We start from the raw sequence: 19,854 nt of genomic DNA on the forward strand, positions 1-19,854 counted from the left end.
TCATCACAGGCCAATGCAGTGAGGGATGAACAACCCAGAGGTATTTTAAACATCTTGTCCATTGGGCATTAAAATATTGAAGTTAGGCAAAATAAATTGATTGACAGCATAGAATCATCCAATCGGATAACCAAGAATCTTTTCCTTTTGCAATCAGATTTTTTGTTCACCCATGGGCCATGGGCATCGCTGGCTGGCCCAGTGTTTATTACCTGTCCCTAGTTATCCTGGAGATCGGGAGCTGCTTTTGTGAAGCAATGTAGTCCATGTGCTGTCGGTAGAAAGGGGAAACAAACTGGTGGACGTATGATTGGTCATCTTCAGGAAATTCGCTCATGTGGGCAGGACACCATTGGGCAAGGGATCAACTGATTACAGTCTCAATCAGTCTGTTCCCATTGGCGGAAGGATCAAGAATGAGGGGGATATGGGTTCAAGATGGTTGGAAAATGAAACAATGAAATGCTGGAAAATGAGATTAGAATAGTTAGACGAGGTTGTTTGACCAGTGCAGACACAATGGACTGAAGGGTCTTTTTCTGCGTTGGAAATCTCTATGACTCTATGATGGCAATCAGGTTTGGTGAGCCTTAATGATGAAACATTGCAGGAGATGAAAAGGCAGGGTACAGATTATCCTAATCCACATTTGTATATCAGTATTTCCATGGGTAGTAGTTTTGGTGTCTAATTTTTGTCTTTTTAACGTTGACTCCATTAGATGCTCCCAAGCTCCACCTCGACCATCTCTCCAAGACGCCTGAGATTGTGGTGGTGGCTGGAAATAAACTTCGGTTGGATATCCCAGTCACAGGGGAACCAATACCACGGATTGTGTGGATGAAAGGTGAAAAGGTAAGTCACTTCCTTCACCTACACAGCCAATCCCCTTTGCAGCAACAGCAGGGGTGCTGACAGCGAGGACCAGGGGGCTGCTGGGAAGGTCAATTTCCTTCTTAAAGACTTAACTCGTGAACAGATGAAGCGAAGTCGCAACAGGAGTGGACACAGACATGGAGATTGCTGGGCACGTCAACTGATATATTTGGGCAGGTGCTAAACGCTAGACAGTACACGTGTAGTGTCTCCCACCCGTCCTCCTCCTCAAACCAAAAAAACTCTGTGTGGTGGGTTGGTAAGGTAAGGTTTTGTTTTGTTAGTTTTCTTTTATTCAATCTCTCCTGGTAATTTAGAGCAGAGGGGATGGAGGCTAGGGCAGTTGTATGCTCATCTTGCAGGATGTGGGAGGTTAAGGGTCACCCCGAGAGTGGTACGTGTATGGAATGAGCTGCCAGAGGAAGTGGTGGAGGCTGGTACAATTGCAACATTTAAGAGGCATCTGGATGGGTATATGAATAGGAAGGGTTTGGAGAGAAATGGGCCGGGTACTGGCAGGTGGGACTAGATTGGGTTGGGATATCTGGTCGGCATGGACGGGTTGGGCCGAAGGGTCTGTTTCCATGCTGTACATCTCTATGACTCTATGACTCGAAGTGCACCCAACTCCAGCTCCTCACAGACCATGTTAGGGAACTAGAGCTGGTGCTGGATGAACTTTGGATAATTCGGAAAGCTGAGGGGTGATAGAGCGGAGCTTTAGGGAGGTAGTCACATCTACATTAGAGGATGAAGGTAGTTGGGTGACTTTCAGGAGAGGGAAAGGGAATAAGCAGACAGTGCAGTGAGACCCTGTGGCCTTTCCCCTCAATAATAAGTGAAGTGCTTTGGATACTGTTTGGAGGGGATGACCTACCAGGGAAAACCCACCGCAGCCAGTTTTCTGGCACTGAGCCCTGGCTCTGCGGCTCAGAAGAGAAGGGGAGAGAATAGGAGAGCGATAGTGATAGGAGATTCAATGGTGAGAGGAACAGATGGGAGATTGTGTGCCCGCGAGCGAGACTCCCAGATGGTGTGTTTCCTCCTAGATATCAGGGTCAGGGATATCTCTGGTCATGTTTACAGGATTCTTAAGGGGGAGGGAGAGCAGCCAGAAGTCGTGGTACACATCGGTACCAATGACATAGCTTGGAAAAGAGAGGAAGACCTGAAAAGTGAATACAGTATAGGGAGTTAGGTTGGAAGCTAAAAGGCAGGATGAACAGAGTAGTAATTTCAGAATTGCTACTGGTGCCACAGGCTAATGATGCTAGGAACAGAGGGTGAATGCAGCTGAACATGTGGCTGCAGAGCTGGTATAGGAGGGAGGGCTTCAGGTATGTGGATCATTGGGATACCTTCTGGGGAAGTAGGAACCCGTACAAGGAGGATGGGTTGCACCTGAACTGGAGGGTCACCAACCTGGGCAGGAGATTTACTAGAACTCTTCAAGAGGTTTTAAACGGGATTGGCAGGGGGATGGGAACCGGTGCTCCGGATCAGAGGAGGGGTAGATAGTGAACAGGCAGATACAGCGTGCAGAGAGTCTGTGAGGAGGGATAGCCACTTGATAAGGAAAAGGTGCAGTCAGTGGGATGGGTTGAAGTGTGTCTATTTTAATGCAAGAAATGTCAGGAATAAGGGTGATGAACTCAGCATGGATCAATACTTAGAACTGTGATGTTGTGGCCATTACAGAGACTTGGATATCACAGGGACAGGAATGGTTATTGGATAGGTAAAAACAAAGACTGCAGATGCTGGAAACCAGATTCTGGATCAGTGGTGCTGGAAGAGCACAGCAATTCAGGCAGTATCCGATGAGCAGCAAGCTGCCTGAATGGTTATTGGATAGTCCAAGCTTTAGATGTTTCAAAGGGAATGTGGGGAAGGTAAAAGAGATGGGGAGAGTGGTATTCCTAATCAGGGATAGTATCACAACTCCAGAAAGGGAGGTCGTCCAGGAGGGTCTGTCTACTGAGTCAGTATGGATGGAAGTCAGAAACCGGAAAGGAGCAGTCATTCTATTGGGAGTTTTCTGCAGGTCCTCCAATAGCAACAGAGATACGGAGGAGCAGATTGGGAGGCAGATTTTGGAAAGGTGCAGAAGTAACAGGATTGTTGTCATGAGTTACTTTAACTTCCCTAATATTGATTGGAACCTCCTTAGTTCAAATAGCTTGGATGGAGCAGATTTTGTCAGGTGTGTCCAGGAGGGATTCCTGACTCAATATTAGATAGGCCGACTAGAGGGGAGGTTAAACCATGCCAGGTGTCAGATCTCTCGGTGGGAGAGCATTTCGGTGATAGTGATCACAACTCCCCGACCTTTACTACTTTCATGGAGAGGGATAGGAGCAAACAGTGTGGGAAAGTATTTAATTGGGGGGTGGAGAGGGCATTGCCATGCTATTAGACAGGAACTGGGGCTCCTAAATTGGGAACAGATGTTCTCAGGAAAATGCACAACAGAAATGTGGAGGTTGTTTAAGGAGCACTTGCTGATAGTGCAGGATCGGTTTGTCCCACTGAGGCAAGGAGGGGATGGTAGGGTGAAGGAATCTTGGGTGACAAGGGATGTGGAACATCTAGTCAAGAGGAAGAAGGAAGCTAGCTTAAGGCTGAGGAAGCAAGGATCAGACAGGGCTCTAAAGGGGTACAACGTAGTCAGGAACTGAAGAATGGACTTAGGAGAGCTAGAAGGGGGCATGAAAAAGCTTTGGAGGGTAGGATTAAGGAAAACCCTAAGGCATTCTACACTTACGTGAGGAACAAGCGGATGGCCAGAGTGAGGGTAGGACCGATCAGGGATAGTGGAGGGAACTTGTCCGTGGAGTTGGAGGAAGTAGGGGAGGTCCTTAATGAATACTTTATTTCAGTATTTACTGCTGAGAGGGACCTTGTTGTTTGTGAGGACAGTGTGAAACAGACTGATATGCTCGAACAGGTTGATGTTAAGAAGGAGGACGTGCTGAAAATTTTGAAAACATAAGGATAGCTAAGTCCCCTGGGCCAGATGGAATATACCCAAGGTTACTACAGGACGCGAGGGAAGAAATTGCTGCACCTTTGGCGATAATCTTGTGTCCTCAATGTCCACTGGAGTAGTGCCAGATGGTTGGAAGGTGGCAAATGTTATTCCCCTGTTCAAGAAAGAGAATAGGGATAATCCTGGGAATTAATTTGTGAGGGGCAAATTGTTGGAGCGGATTCTGAGAGACAGGATTTATGATTACTTGGAAAACCGTGGTTTGATTAGAGATAGTCAGCATGGCTTTGTCAGGGGCAGGTCATGCCTCATAAGCCTTATTGAATTTTTTGAGGATGTGACAAAAGGCGTTGATGAAGGTAGAGCAGTGGATGTGGTGTACATGGATTTTAGAAAGGCATTTGATGGGGAGATTGCAATGGGTCATGGATCTCCGGGCTGCTCTGGACTCAGTGCTCACACAAGCGGAGAAGAGAGGGGTCTCCCTTGCATAGCAAAGGCTGTTTGAATATGGGGATAAGCCAGGTAGATAACTGGCTTAACTGGCTAGGAAGAAAAGTGCTGCACAGTCCATTGTGTCTGTCAGGAAGAGCGCGGGCAATGTCACTTGTGAACTGAGGAAGATCAATGCCAGATTCCGGGAGTTCTATACAGAGTTATACTGATCGGAGGGATGTGGGGATGGAAATGTGAGAATGGAATCCTTTTTTGGAAAACGTGGACTTCCCCAGTATAAACACGGATCAGGCCTCCCTTTTAAATGCACCTCTGACAGTACAGGAGGTGGAAGAGGCAGTAAGGCAGCTCCAAGGTGCTAAGGCACCCAGTCCAGATGGATTCCCAAGTAGACTTTACAAGAAGTTCATACACATGTTGGCTGAACCACTGCTGGAGATGTATAGTTACTCATATAGCCAGGAATGTCTTCTGCCCTCTCTTAGAGAGGCTAATATCTCTCTTATTTTAAAGAAAGGGAAAGACCCCAAGGATTGCACAGCGTATAGACCCATCTCGTTGTTGAATGTGGATTTTAAAATTCTATCAAAGAGGTTGGAGAAGGTGCTGCCCGTTATTATAAAAGAGGACCAGATGGGTTTTATCAAGGGTCGCAACCCCTCCAATAATATCAGGCGGGCGTTGAATAAAGTGCAAATATGTCAACGGAGAATGAGTCCTGGTTTGGTGGTCTACCTGGATGCAGAAAAGACTTTGGATTGGGTGGAATGGTTGTATCCCTTTGCTGTTCTAGATTGTTTTGGTCTGGGAGGGCCTTCACCAGGTGGCTGTCAGTGTTACATAAAGATCCTAAGGCGGCAGTTATTATGAATGTGGTTAAATTGAGCAATTTTGGTGTGGGGAGGGGCAGCTGAAAGGGATGTCCCTTGTCACTGCTACTGTTCACCTTGGTACTTGAACCACTGGCAGAGCTATCTGAAAAGACCCCAAAATAATGGCACCAAAGGTGGGATTTGGGGAACACAAACTCACTCTCTATGCCGACGATGTCCTTTTGTTTTTAGTTAACCCTGAAAAATCTATACCACAGATAATACAAAAAATTAAAGTGTTCGGTAGCTTTTCGGGATACAAGATAAATTTTACAAAACAGGAGGTCATGTCTGTGAGGGGTTGGTGGAGGTACCAAAGGTGGAATGGAATTTCCCTTTAGGTGGTCATGGAAAGGTTTTCTTTATATGGGAAGTTTTATTACCCCTCGCTTCCAGCAGCTGTACGGAGCTAACGTTGTGCAGCTGTTTGAGAGAATAAAGCAGGACTTGCAGTGATGGGAGGGACCGCCAATGTCTTGGCTAGGCCTTTTAGCCTTGATTAAAATGAATGTTCTCCCTCAGTTGTTATATCCTATGAGGATCTCCCACTATTAATACTCAAACAGGTGCTGCGGAGATTGGTGGAGCAGCTTGGATAATTTATTTGGTGCCGTAGGCATCCCTTAATAAAATTTACCAAGTTGCAGGATATGGGGGGATGGGTGGGATGGGCGGGGGGTGGGAAAGGGGGGGGAGAGGTCCAGGGGGGCATTGGTGGGGATCTCCCTGATTTGAAGAAATATCAAATAGGCACCCTGTTGCCATATGTAGGCAAATGGAAGTTAGGGGGGATCTGGTGTCCCTCCTCTTGGGATTACTGAACCTTCCCTCTCTGGGTGAGCACGGGAAGAGGTTGTTTAATATCCTGACACACTGTGTGAGGAAGAACATCCGAATGAACTGGATATCAGAAAAGCCTCCAGGTTTGCAGGGTGGCATAGACTAGTGATGGAACACGTCCCTCAGGATCACGCGACAAGTATGGTGCACCACGGAATGGAGCAATTCTATATGACATGGCGGCCCTTTCTAAATTATATAGTCATGGATCTGTTGGCGGTATTGATTAGGGCCTTTACATAGCCATGAGGGCTATATATGGTGGTCCAGGGACTGCAGTGGGGGCGGGGGTTGTGGGGGTGCTGAGGCCTAGTAAATACGGGTATAATTACTGTTGCTCCCATGGACGGGAGCGTTGGTGGAGGTGTGACGAGTGGAGTTATGTAATATAATATAAGACAATGTAGTGTAAGTTAATGTTGTTGAATTGTAATTTAATTTAGTATTATCTCATTTAATTTGAGTCTGTGCTAATTTGGTTTAAGTTAGGTAAATATGAGTTGACTGTATCTTGGAGAATAGTAAGCAGTTTATTGTTAATGTTACTGTAAAAACGTAATAGTACGATATCATTTCTACTTTTCTGTACTTTTGTACATTTATGATTTTGTTTTTTTTCTGATTTGTGTTTTTGTTAAATGAAAGGGAATTTTTTTTTCAATAAATATATACATAAAAAAGAATACTAGCCTCGTCAGCAATATCCATGTTCCACGATTGAATAATAAAAAATACATCTCTCATTAAAACAAAAGGCACTTGATAAGGTTCCCCATGGTAGGCTCATTCAGAACGTAAGGAGGCCTTGGAGACAGGGAAATTTGGCTGTCTGGATATAGAGTTGGCCCATAGAAGACAGAGGGTGGTGGTAGATGGAAAGTATTCAGCCTAGAGCTCAGTGACCAGTGGTGTTCCGCAGGGATCTGTTCCGTGACCTCTGTTCTTGGTGATTTTTATAAATGACTTGGATGAGGAAGTCAAAAGTGGGTTAATAAGTTTGCCGATGACATGAAGGTTGGTGGAGTTGTGGATTGTGTGGAGAGCTTTTGTAGGTTGCAATGGGACATTGACAGGATGTAAAGTTGGGCTGAGAAACGGCAGATGGAGTTCAACCTGGAAAAGTGTGAATTTGAATGCAGACTACAGGATTAAAGGCAGGGTTCTTGACAGTGTGGAGGAACAGAGGGATCTTGGGGTCCATGTCCATACTTTGCTCAACCTTATCACCCAGGTTGATAGGGTTGTTAAGAAGGCGTATGGTGTGTTGGCTTTCATTAGCAGGGGGATTGAGTTTAAGAGTCACAAGGTTATGCTGCAGCTCTATAGAGTCCTGGTTAGACCACACATGGAGTATTGTGTTCAGTTCTGGTCACCCCATTACAGGAAGGATGTGGAAGCTTCAGAGAGGGTGCAGAGGAGATTTACCAGGATGCCGCCTGAACTGGAGGGCATGTCTTATGAAGAAAGGGTGAGGGAGCTAGGGCTTTTCTCATTGGAGTGAAGAAGGATGAGAGGTGATTTGATCGAGGCTTCAGGATGTTAAGAGGCGCAGATAGAGTGGATAGCCAGAGACCTTTTCCCATGACAGAAATGTCTATAACAAGGGGGCATAATTTTAAGGTTATTGGAGGAAGATTTAAGGGAGATATCAGAGGTAGGTTCTTTACACAGAGAGTGGTGGGTGCGTGGAATGCACTGCCAGCAGTGAGAGTAGAGTCAGATACATTAGGAACATTTAAGCGACTCTTGGATATGCACATGGAAAATAGTACAGTGAAGGGTATATAGTTTGATATTAGAGTAGGATAAAAGGTTGGAACAACTTCGAGATCCGAAGGACCTACACTGTGCTGTACTGTTCTATGTTCTGTATTGGAAGAACATAAGAACATTTGTGAATTTATGAATGAATCCCAAAATCCCGAGATCCCTTGCTGCATGAGGTTTCATCATCCATCTGAAAATTCCGACCTCAGGACGAAATTGTGGGATTTCTTTTCCTTTCAAGAAATGTTTGGCATTATTTATGAAAACAAATATTTAATCATGTTGGAATCTCGGCTGGACGAGAATTTATTGCCCATTCTGAACTGCTCTGGAGAAACTGCTTTCTTGAACCGCTGCAGTGTGTGTGCTGTGGGTAGACCCACAATGTCCTTCGGGAGGGAATTCCAGGATTCTGACCTAGCGACACTGAAGGAACAGCGATATATTTCCAAGTCAAGATGATGAGTGGCTCGGAGGGGAACTTGCAGGGGGTGGTGTTCCCATGTATCTGCTGCCCTTGTCCTTCTAGATGGAAGTGGTCTTGGATTTGGTATGTGCTACTGAAGGAAGCTTGGGGAGTTGCTATCACTGTAGCTGTTGCACAGTTCCCTTTCTCTTGAACAGTCTGTGATGCTGTAGATAGCAGCAAAGCTCTTCCTCCAAATAATGCCAAATGTCTAGAATTCTCAATAAAAGACAACTTGGTATTTGACCATTCAATAACGAGAGGTCATGCTTTCAAGGTGAGAGGTGGAAAGTTTAAGGGGGATACACGCGGCAAGTACTTCACACAGAGGGTGGTGGACATTTGGAATGCGTTACCAGCAGAGGTGGTAGAGGCAGGCACGGTAGATTCATTTAAGATGCGTCTGGACAGATGCATGAGTAGGTGGGGAGCAGAGAGATACAGATGATTGGGAATTGACTGAAAAGTTTAGACAATGGATTTGGATCAGCTCAGGCTTGGAGGGCCGAAGGACCTGGTTCTGGGCTGTAAATTTTCTTTGTTCTTTGTTCTTTGAAAAGTCGAGTCGGTGGGGAGCAGAGGGATACAGATGATTGGGAATTGACTGACAGGTTTAGACAATGGATTTGGATCAGCTCAGGCTTGGAGGGCCGAAGGACCTGGTTCTGGGCTGTAAATTTTCTTTGTTCTTTGTTCTTTAAAGCTGCTACATTTGTCTAAGTTGTATTATGGTGAGGGTGTATTGATGTGTAATGTGTTGTGTCTCGTAGGCAATTATGGAAACAGGGGGCCGAGTAAGAGCGGAATCATTCCCCGATCACACTTCATTGGTGATTGATCTCGCTGAGAAAGATGACTCAGGCTCGTACAAGATTGTGGTACAGAATGAAGCTGGGGAAGACAGTGCCCAGCTGAAAATAAAGGTGGTCGGTAAGTGAGGACAACAAATAGACAATCCCACTGCTGTTTCACTCCCTGTATCAAAGGATTATGAAGGGTTTAGATCGATTAAACCAAAAGAAATTGTTCCTTTTGGCTAAATGGTTGGTGACTGATTCAAGATGATTGTCAAAACAAAAACAGACAGGAGAAGACAAAACCTTGCCCAACAAAGGGTTCAGGTGATGGATGCAAACTCAGAAGCAACTTTGGAAGGAGTTGTGATAAACACTCAAAGAGAAAAATATTTTGGGGATATGGGGAAATTGGAGCTGACTGACTTACTTTTTGTAAGGCAAAAGTGAGTATTGCAGATGCTGGAAATCAGAATCCAGATTAGAGTGGTGCTGGAAAAGCACAGCAAGTCAGGCAGCATCCAAGGAGCAGGAAAATCGACATTTCGGGCATTCCTTATGAAGGGCTTTTGCCCGAAACGTCAATTTTCCTGCTCCTTGGATGCTGCCTGACTTGCTGTGCTTTTCCAGCACCACTCTAATCTGGACTCTTGCTTTTTGTAAGATCCACCACAGACTGAATGAGCCAATCTCTCCGTGTTGTACCATTCTGGGATACTGTGATTGGTGCTCTTCCTTCAGGAAGTGGACTTTTTCAGTTTGGGACAAAGAATAAGCAGAGGCAGCAGTACATGTGAAAGTGCTGCAAGAGCAGAGAGACTTGTGGGTGCATGGAAGGAGCCTGGTAATGATAACTGGACAAGTTATGAAAACAATTTGGAAAAGCAATATGCAGGGTCTATGGCTATTTTAACAGAGGTGTATAGTGTAGCACTGAGTCAGGGAAATTGTGGTGAAACTTCATGTATCACAGGTCAGAGTCTCAGTTGGAGACTCTAATTCTAGATATCAGGCTTTAGGGAGGGAGGTCAAAGCCTTGGAGAAGGGACACTCAAGATTTATGAGAATGGTTCTTTAATCATGAATGAGATGTGGGTGTCACTGGCTGGGCTGGTATTTATGGTCTGTCTTTAATTGAACTTGAGAAGGTGGTGAGCTGCCATCTTGAACCACCACACTCTGTTTGGTGTAACAAACATCCTCAATGCCCTTAGGGAGGGAATTCCAGGATTTTGACCCAGTGGCAGTGAAGGAATGACGATGTATTTCCAAGTCAGGATGGTGACTGGCTGAGAGGGGAACTTGGAAAGGGTGGAGTTCCCATGTATCTGCTGCCCTTGTCCTTCCAGATGGAAGTGGTCTTGGGTTTGGAAGGTGCTGTCTGAGGATCTTTGGTGAATTTCTGTGGTGCGTCTTGTAGATATTACACACTGTTGCTACTGAGCATCGGTGGTGGAGGGAGTGGATGCTTGTAGATGTGGTGCCAATCAGCGGCTGCTTTGTCCTGGATGTTGTCAAGCTTCTTGAGTGTTGTTGGAGCTGCCCCCATCCAGGCAAGTGGGGAGTATTCCATCACACTCAAGCTACTATGTCCACAATCCTCCATTCCCTCCACCACGGACGCTCAGTAGCAACAGTGTGTACTACCTACAGGATGCACCGCTGATACTCCCCAAGGCTCCTTCAACAATACATTCCAAATCTCTGACCTTGAGCACTTTAGGAGGACACAGGCAGCAGAGGTAGAGAGGACACCACAGCCTCCACGCGACTCACCATTGACTTGCAAGTATATCACCATTCTTTCTCTGCCGCTAGGTTAAAATCGCTCGGCAGTCCCTCCCTAATGTCATTGTGGGTCTACTAACACCACAAGGACAGCAATGGTTCTAGAAGGCAGCTCATCATCACCATCTGAGGGCAATTATGGATTTCAAATGCTGGCCCAGCCAACGATGCCCACATTCCATGAGCAAATGCAATAAGTAACATAAACACAATGGAACTGTACCTCCGTGGGGCTATTGACATTCTCCAGGGGCAATTAGGAAGGGGCCACTCAACACCAGATTACCCAGACCCTGTTAATTAGATTTTTTAAAAGTTTATTCTGATGCTAATGCAATTGAAAGGTAAACTGGCAACATCCCAAGCAAATATTCCATTCCACCATTCCCAACCCCACTCCTTGGTCTCATTACCATCCCCCACTCCCCGGCCTCATTCATATCCCCCATTCCCCAGCCTCATTTCCCCACACCTCCACTCCCCTGTCTCATCAGCCTCATTCCTATCCCCCACTCCTCAGCCTCATTCCCCAGCCTCAATTTCCCCACCCCACCCGCCCCGACTCCCCGGTCTCACTCCATTCCCAACATTCCCGGCCTCACTCCATTCCCCCACTCCCCGATACCACTGTGATCTTCATCTGATGGACACTGTATGAGTGATCATAGAATCGCTACAGCATGGAAGGAGACCATTTGGCCCATCAAGTCCACACCAACCCTCAGAACATCCTATCCGATCCCTGTAATTCCGCATTTCCCATGGTAATCCACCTACCTTACACATCCCGGAACAGTATGGGCAGCTTAGCATGGCCAATCCACCCTAACCTGCGCATCTTTGGACTGTGGGAGGAAACCGGAGCACCCTGAGGAAACCCACGCAGCCAAGGGGAGAATGTGCAAACTCAACACAGAGTCGTCCAGGGCTGGAATTGAACCGGGTCCCTGGCACTGTGAGGCAGCAGTGCTAACCACTGAGCCACTGTCCCACCTTGATGGAATTGGTATCTTACGATAGTGCTCAAAACCTCCTGATATCTCCTAATACCCCATGATATGCTACGATGCCTCTTGTTCTCAGATTGCATGTCATTGGCCCATTTGGATGGAAGAGTTGGACTCTCTCCCAATGTTTCCTGGAACAACACTCTATGACTCTAACAACATTCCTGCTGTCCTGGAATTCACCAACCTGCTCCACAAAATGGACAGAATATGGGCAGTGGGGTTAAGGTGTAGGTGCCAGGACTGAGTCTCTGAGGAGCGGCTGGAAAATCCGGGACTTGTTCATTGTGTGATGTCCGAGTGGGTAACTGGTGCGGGTTGGGTTGGGGTGCGGGTTTGGGTGGTTCTCCAGTTGGAAACAAAGGGAGCGGAAACTGAAGACTATCTTGCGTTGGGGGTTCAGGGAAATGTTTTATTAGAAAGGAGCTACTGAGACAGGGTGCTGAGTTATTGATTCTGGCAATGGGAATGAGAGTTGCTGTGTATCACACTGTGTTCTTTCTACAACGTGGAGCTCGTGCTGAGTGGTAGCTGAGTTCCAATCACTTCCACGAGATTCTGCCCACTGTACCCAGTATGTGGGACCATTCAGTAGCTGGAGTCTATTCCAGGCAGAGAACAGAACTATCCTTGCAGAATGTAAACTGGACATTGTTGGAAATGCCACTAACATTGAACATTTTATGCTTTTTGCTAAAGATATTCCTGATGCCCCTGCACCACCGATAGTTACAGAAGTTGGAGGTGACTGGTGTACAATGACGTGGAATCCTCCTGACTATGATGGAAGCTCCCCGATTTTAGGTAACTCAAGGGTCTGAGACACCCCGGGAAGGTTGGAATCAAATGTCAAGGACTGAAAGTGGAAACCCCTGCTTGTATCTAACACCTTTCAAGACATCAGGATGTCCCAAAGGGTTTTACAGTCAATGAAATTCCTAATAAAGTGCATTCGATGTTTTAATGTCAGAAACATAGCTGGTGACTTTCACGTGGCCATCTCCCGTGAACACCGTTGTGATAGTGACAATATGTTTAGCTCTGGAAATTGGCAGCTTTAAGGAGATTTTTAATTGGGTTGTAAAATGTATGGTGATGTCCTGAGGTGGTAGAAGGTGTTATAATTCTATGTTCTTCCTTTTCCAAGAATGAGTTCTTGGATGAGCAACTTTACATCTGAGGTTAAACTGAAGAAGTTGGGACTGTTCTCCTTAGAGAGAGGAAGGCTGAGAGGAGATCTGATTGAGGTTTTGAAATCCATGAGAGCGCTGGAGATGGTAGATAGGGAGAAGCTGTACCCACTCGTAAAAGCTACCAGAATGAGCGGGGCATGGGTTTAAAGTGATGGGTGAACAAAGCAAGGGTATTTGGAGAAGAATTCTTTTCTCACCCAGCGAGTAGTTAGGGTCTGGAATGCACAGCCTGGAAACGTGGTGGGAGCAGAATCAATCGGGCACTCAGGAGGGAAAATGGATGGTTATTGGGATAGTAATGGTGTGCCGGGGTTTGGGAAATATAGACTGGAGCTTGGCATGAGGGAATGATGCTCTTTGAAGAGCCAGTACAGGCACAATGGGCCAAATGGCCTCCTTCTATATCATAGCAATTCTATGATTCTTTCATCTCACTGAAGACCTTTTTTTGTCTCTTTGCTCAAGAAATTTGCAGACATTGCACTGTTGAATGGTGGTGGGGTCAGGGTGATGTGACTGCGGTGAGGTTCTGTTCATATATTGAGGGGTGAGTGGCTATGTAGACACTGAGTCGCTGCTCTGTCTTGTATTTAGGGTACATCATTGAGAGGAAGAAGAAGCAAAGCTCTCGATGGATGAGACTCAACTTTGACATTTGTAAAGAAATGACCTTTGAACCCAAGAACATGATTGAAGGGATTCCTTATGAAGTGCGAGTGTTTGCTGTCAACACCATTGGAATGTCCAAACCCAGTGAGCCGTCAAAAGCATTTATCCCTCTTGGTAAGATTTCATAAAGTGTGGGGCTCTGGCCTTATTTCTGTCCATCATGTTGGTTCACATAATCACTCACCGCTTGCCCCCTGAGAAGGTAATAAAGAGCTTTCTCCATGAAACCCTACAGTGTCAGGACTCCTAAGACAGTGGTACCTAAGGATGTTCAGGATATTTCCTCTGGGACAGTAAGGAATGGTGATAAATACCCAAGTCAGGAAAGCATGTGACTGGCAGAGAAACCCGCATGGAGTGGTGCTCCTTTTTGCCATAGGGGAGGTGATGGCACACTGAACTGTTTCCCCGGCAATGTTCTGGGGACCTGGGTTCAAATCCTGCCACGACAGATGATGGAATTTGAATTCAGTAACAATTGGGAATTAAGAGTCTAACAATGACCATGAACCTATTGCCAATTGTCAGGGAAAACCCCGTCTGGCTCACTAAAGTTATTTAGGGAAGGAAATTGCCATCCTTACCTGCTCTGGCCTATATGTGACTCCAGTCCCACAGCAATGTGGTTGACTCTTAACTGCCCTCTGGGCAATTAGGGATGGACAATAAATGCTGTCCTCACCAGTGACGCCCTCACCCTGTGAATGAATACAAAATACCCATCTTCCCTTGTCCCTTCAGGTGGCCAATGCCAATAAGTTAGTAAAGTGGACAGGCTTTGGGGAGTCAGGAGGTAGCTTATTCTCTGTAGTATTCCTATTCCCTGACTTGGCCTTGTAGTCACTGTCTTTTTTCGGTGACTCCAGTTCAGTTTCTGGTCAATGATAATCCCAGGACATTTGTAATGGGGGGATTTAGTGATGGTAATGCCATTGAATGTCAAGTGGAAATGGTTAGGTTCTCTCTTGTTACAGACGGACATTGCCGGGCACTTATGTGGCATGATACTTGCCATGCCACTTGTTAGCTCCAAACCAGGTTTTGTCCAGGTCTTGCTGTGTTTGGCCATGGACTCCTTCAGTACCTGAACGGTGCTGAACATTGAGAGAAGGTCATTGATGAAGCAACTGAAGATGGTTGGGCCAAGGACACTACCCAGAGGAACTCCTGCAAAGATGTCCTGAAGTTGCGATGACTGACCTCCATCAACCACAGCCATCTTCCTCTGTGTTAGGCCTGATTCTAACCAGCAGACAGTTCTGCCCTGATTTCTATCCATTTCTGTTTTACTAGGGTCTCCTTGATGCCACACTCTGTCGAATGCAGCCTTAATGTCAAGGGCTGTCACTCTCCCCTCCCCTCTAGAATTCAGCTCTTTTGTCCATGTAAAGACCAAGGCTGTAAGTCAGGAGTTGAGTGGCCCTGGTGGAACCCAAAATGGGTGTCGCTGAGCAGGTGCTGCCCATTAGCACTGTTGATGACATCACTTTACTGATGATTGAGAGTAGACTGATGGGGTGTTAATTGGTTGGGTTGGATTTGTCCTGCTTTTTGTGTACAGGGGCACACCTGGGCAAGTTTTCATAAGGTCTATTTTTTGAGAGATTAGCAGTTGTTGATGAAGCAACTGAAGATTCTTGGGCTAGAAACTTCCTAAGATACGTTTGTGGTGATCTACCAAGGCTACAATGATTAACCTTCAACAATCTCAACCATCATCCTTTGTGTTAGCTTTGATCTGGCACTGGGGGATTTTTACTTTGACCTCCAGTGACCTCCATTTTGTCTAGACTCCTTTGTGTGGTACCCCGTTGGGTATTGAACATTTACTCTCACTACCTCTACAGCTGTTGTGTTCATGTCTCGGTTAATGCTGCAAAGTGTGTTGGAGTCAGAGGGCTCTGGCAAAAAGCCCAACTAATGATTGAAGGGCAGGCAGCTGGTAAATAGGAGTTCTTGATGGCATTTTCATTAAATCCTTGCATCATGTGATAGATTTGGAGGCAGTGAGCAGGGTGGTAACTGACTGAGTTACATTTGCCTTGTTCTTTATGGATAGGCATTACCTGGGTAATCTCCCATATCAGGTAGATTCCATGGATATACATCATGTTCCAAGTTCTTTGACATGGACCAGCTGTGGTGTGCAACACTGTTGGTTTCCCAATGTAAATTTTGAAGCAAGAGTTATCACTTGGTTTATATTGACACCATTTGCAAAGTGGCCACTCTCCACATTTTTCTGTGTGGTCAAACACAGAGCCTTACTGTTTGTTTTGTTCTCTCCAGCCCCAACCAGTGAACCCACACTCCTTGCATGTGATGGTGTGACAGACACCAGTGTATCTCTGAAATGGAGACCCCCGGAGCGTATTGGAGCAGCAGGACTGGATGGCTATCGTATTGAATACTGCATCGAAGGAAGTAAGTCCATAGAACATAGAACATTAATGATGTGCCGACTTGTGAAAATAATCTGATGCCCATCTAACCTACACGTTCCATTATTATCCATATGCATGTCCAATGACCATGTAAATGTCCTTAACGTCGTCGAGTCTACTACTATTGCAGGCAGGCCGTTCCACGCCCACTACTACTCTCTGAGTGAAGAAACTACCCCTGATATCTGCCCTAAATCTATCACCCCTCAATTTAAAGCTATGTCCCCTCATGATAGCCTTCACCATCCAAGGAAAAAGGCTCTCACTGTCCACCCTATCTAATCCTCTGATTATCTTATACATCTCAATTAAATCACCTCTCAACCTTCTTCTCTCCAACGAAAACAGTCTCAGTGCCCTCAGCCTTTCCTTGTAAGACCTTCCCTCCATACCAGGCAACATCCTAGTAAATTCTGGATCAGTGGTGCTGGAAGAGCACAACAGTTCAGGCAGCATCCAAAGAGCAGCAAAATCGACGTTTCGGGCAAAAGCCCTGATTCCTGATTCCTGGATGCTGTCTGAACTGCTGTGCTCTTCAAGCACCACTAATCCAGAATCTGGTTTCCAGCATCTGCAGTCATTGTTTTTACCTAACATCCTAGTAAACCCATCCCATTTTTCCCTCAACCCACAGGGAACTTCAGCAATAGCTAACGTATGTAAAAACATCTGGGCAAAAACAGGATAAAGTCCGCCTCCTTGATATTCTAGCACTCTGATAGTCACATGATTCAATAATGATATGGCCAATAACAGTGATCTCGTTTTGTATCAATGTGTCTGCGTGTGAGTCAGACATGAGGCAAGGAACCTTCCAGTGCCTTGGGAACTATTGTCCAATTTCCCCTAATTCTCCAAAACTCCACCAATCAGTAATCCATTACTGCCTTACTGGATCATATCATCTGAGGGTTTTGAGTAACTTTTTCTTTGTAGCCTGACTTGAATTCCTTTAAGACATCATACATTTAGGTTAAATGGAATTTTAGGACTTTGACTATGGGCAACAATACCCATCGAAATACTCATTGGCCAAAAGAGAAAATGCTGGAAAATCTCAGCAGGTCTGGCAGCATCTGTAAGGAGAGAAAAGAGCTGACGTTTCGAGTCTAACTGACTCTTTGTCAAAGCTGACAAATACTCATTGGAATTTAGGAGAATGGGAGGACACCTTATTGAAACACACAAGATTCCCTCAAAGATAGAGGGATATGGGCCAAGTGCTGGCAAATGGAACTAGGTTAGGTTAGGATATCTGGTCGGCATGGACAAGTTGGGCTGAAGGGTTTATTTCCATGCTGTACATCTCTATGACTCTATTATTCTAAGTGACTATAAGCTCAGTCTGTGCAAGGTGTACTGTTTAACCTTTTGAGCCCTGTAATCATTCTGGTGAATCTGCACGGCACTCCCTTTAAAGGAGTGCCATGCAGATCCTTCCTGAGAGCTACTGTACATTTTATTTGATCACAGTTTTGATTCTGCCTGTACAGAGATGTACAGCAGGGAATCAGGCCCTTCAGTCTAACTCAGCCAGCCGACCAGATATCCTAAATTAATCTAGTCCCATATCCCTCTAAATCCTTCCTATTCATATACCCATCCAAATGGCCTTTTAAAGTTGTAATTGTACCAGCCTCCACCACATCCTCTGGCAGCTCATTCCATACATGTACCACCCTCTGAGTGAAAACGTTGCCCCTTAGGTCTCTTTTATATCTTTCTCCTCTCACTCTAAACCAATGCCCTCTAATTCTGGACTCCCCCACCACAGGGAAAATACCTTGTCTATTTACCCTAACCATGCCCCTCATAATTTTGTAAAACCCTATAAAGTCATCCCTCGGCCTTCGACGCTCCAGGGAAAATGGCCCCAGCCTGTTCAGCCTCTCCCTATAGTTCAAATCCTCCAAGCCTGGCAACATCCTTGTTAATCATTTCTGAACCCTTTTAAGTTTCACGACATCCTTCCGATAGGAAGGAGACCAGAATTGCAAACAATATTCCAAAAGTGGCCTAACCAATGTCCTGTACAGCCACAACATGACCTCCCAACTCCTACACTCAAAACACTGACCAATAAAGGAAAGCATACCAAATGCCTTCTTCACTATCCTATCTACCTGTGACTCCACTTTCAGGGAGCTATGAACCTGCACTCCAAGGTCTCTTTGTTCAGCAACACATGAAACAGAGTTATTTCTCTTTCTCGTTTTTGTTTTAATCCAGCTAATGAATGGATCGTGGCAAACCCTGAGCTGACCGATAAAACCAAGTACACCATTAATGGCCTGCCGACCGGAGAGAAGATCTTTGTGAGGGTAAAGGCGGTGAACGTGGCTGGTGAAAGCCCTCCGATCTGTCTGACCACAGCCATCCTGGTCAAGGAGGTGGTTGGTGAGTAGCCCTTTCTGTCTGAGAAGTGTTGGCCTCTAGCAAGACTGGAGGCAAGCCGAGGGTAACTGTGCCCCTCTCTGTGGCCCGCAGTAACAAGGAGATTGTATGATGAAATGTTCAGCCCTCTGGCTGGAGACGCTCGGAGATGCAGTCCCACTTTATTGTGGTGTTGCTGCTGGCTGCTGAGGAGATGAGTATTTAGGCTCTCAGTATACACAGGAAAGGCTCCTCATGTCTGAGGCTACATTAAACTGTGGATGTCACCATGTAGACTTCTATAATTTTCTGTGTGTGTATACATGTGCACCCGTGTTCCTCTGTGTGTGACATCTCAGTCCGAAATAGAGTCATACAGCATAGAAACAGATCCTTCAGTCCAACCAATGCATGCTGAACATAATCCCAAACTAAACTTGTCCCACCTGCCTCCTCCTGGCCCATATCCCTCTAAACCTTTCCTTTTAATATACGTATGCAAATGTCTATAAATGTTGTAACTGTACGTGCATTCACCACTTTCTCAGGAAGTTCACTCCACACGTGAACCACCGTCTGTGTAAAACATTTGCATTTCATGGTGTTTTTAAATATCTCTCCTTTCATCTTAAAGAACATGCCCCCTTGTCTAAACGACCTACACTGTATCCTTGGTCAGTGACTCCCTGCTTCTGGACTCCCAGGTCATTGTGGACATCCTTCCCCCGTTCAGTCTGTCTAATCTTGTTAGAATTTTACATATTTCTATCAGATCCTCCTCATTCTGCCAAATGTATACATTTCACATGTTTCCCAAATTTGCCTCCATTTGTATGTGTTTATGTGTCTCTGTGTTTGTGTCTATCTGTGTGTGAGTGAAAGAAAGGGCACACGAATGTGAAAGTGCACCTGAGTGCAAGTGTGCACAAATGTGAGAGTGCACATGTGTGCACCAGTGCTAGTAAAAAGGAGAGAGTGTTTGTACATGAGAGGGAAGGAGAGTGTGGACAGTGAAGAGGGCTACCTCAGATTACAACAGGATCTGGACCAGATGGACCAATGGGCTAAGAAGTGGCAGATGGATTTAATTCAGATAAATGCGAGGTGCTGCATTTTGGGAAAGCAAATCTTAGCAGTACTTATACACTTAATAGTAAGGTCCTCGGGAGTGTTGCTGAACAAAGAGACCTTGGAGTGCAGGTTCATAGCTCCTTGAAAGTGGAGTCTCAGGTAGATAGGATAGTGAAGAAGGCATTTGGTATGCTTTCCTTTATTGGTCAGAGTATTGAGTACAGGAGTTGGGAGGTCATGTTGCGGCTG

The 19,854-nt window shown here is 45.7% G+C and overlaps 1 protein-coding gene across 10 annotated transcripts in view; it reads left to right on the top strand.

Moving 5' to 3' along the window:
• The window catches only part of mybpc1 (myosin binding protein C1), a 153,211-nt gene that overhangs the window by 108,041 nt on the left and 25,316 nt on the right, over positions 1-19,854 (top strand). For all 10 annotated transcript variants that reach the window (XM_043708735.1, XM_043708732.1, XM_043708734.1 and 7 more), the window contains 6 exons: positions 722-855; positions 9,037-9,196; positions 12,555-12,659; positions 13,643-13,831; positions 16,007-16,141; positions 18,391-18,558. In XM_043708735.1, coding sequence (XP_043564670.1) covers positions 722-855; positions 9,037-9,196; positions 12,555-12,659; positions 13,643-13,831; positions 16,007-16,141; positions 18,391-18,558 — 891 coding nt within the window. The remainder of the gene's footprint in view (positions 1-721; positions 856-9,036; positions 9,197-12,554; positions 12,660-13,642; positions 13,832-16,006; positions 16,142-18,390; positions 18,559-19,854) is intronic.

The sequence above is a fragment of the Chiloscyllium plagiosum genome, chromosome 19 (genome assembly GCF_004010195.1).
Source record: "Chiloscyllium plagiosum isolate BGI_BamShark_2017 chromosome 19, ASM401019v2, whole genome shotgun sequence".
Taxonomy (NCBI): domain Eukaryota; kingdom Metazoa; phylum Chordata; class Chondrichthyes; order Orectolobiformes; family Hemiscylliidae; genus Chiloscyllium; species Chiloscyllium plagiosum.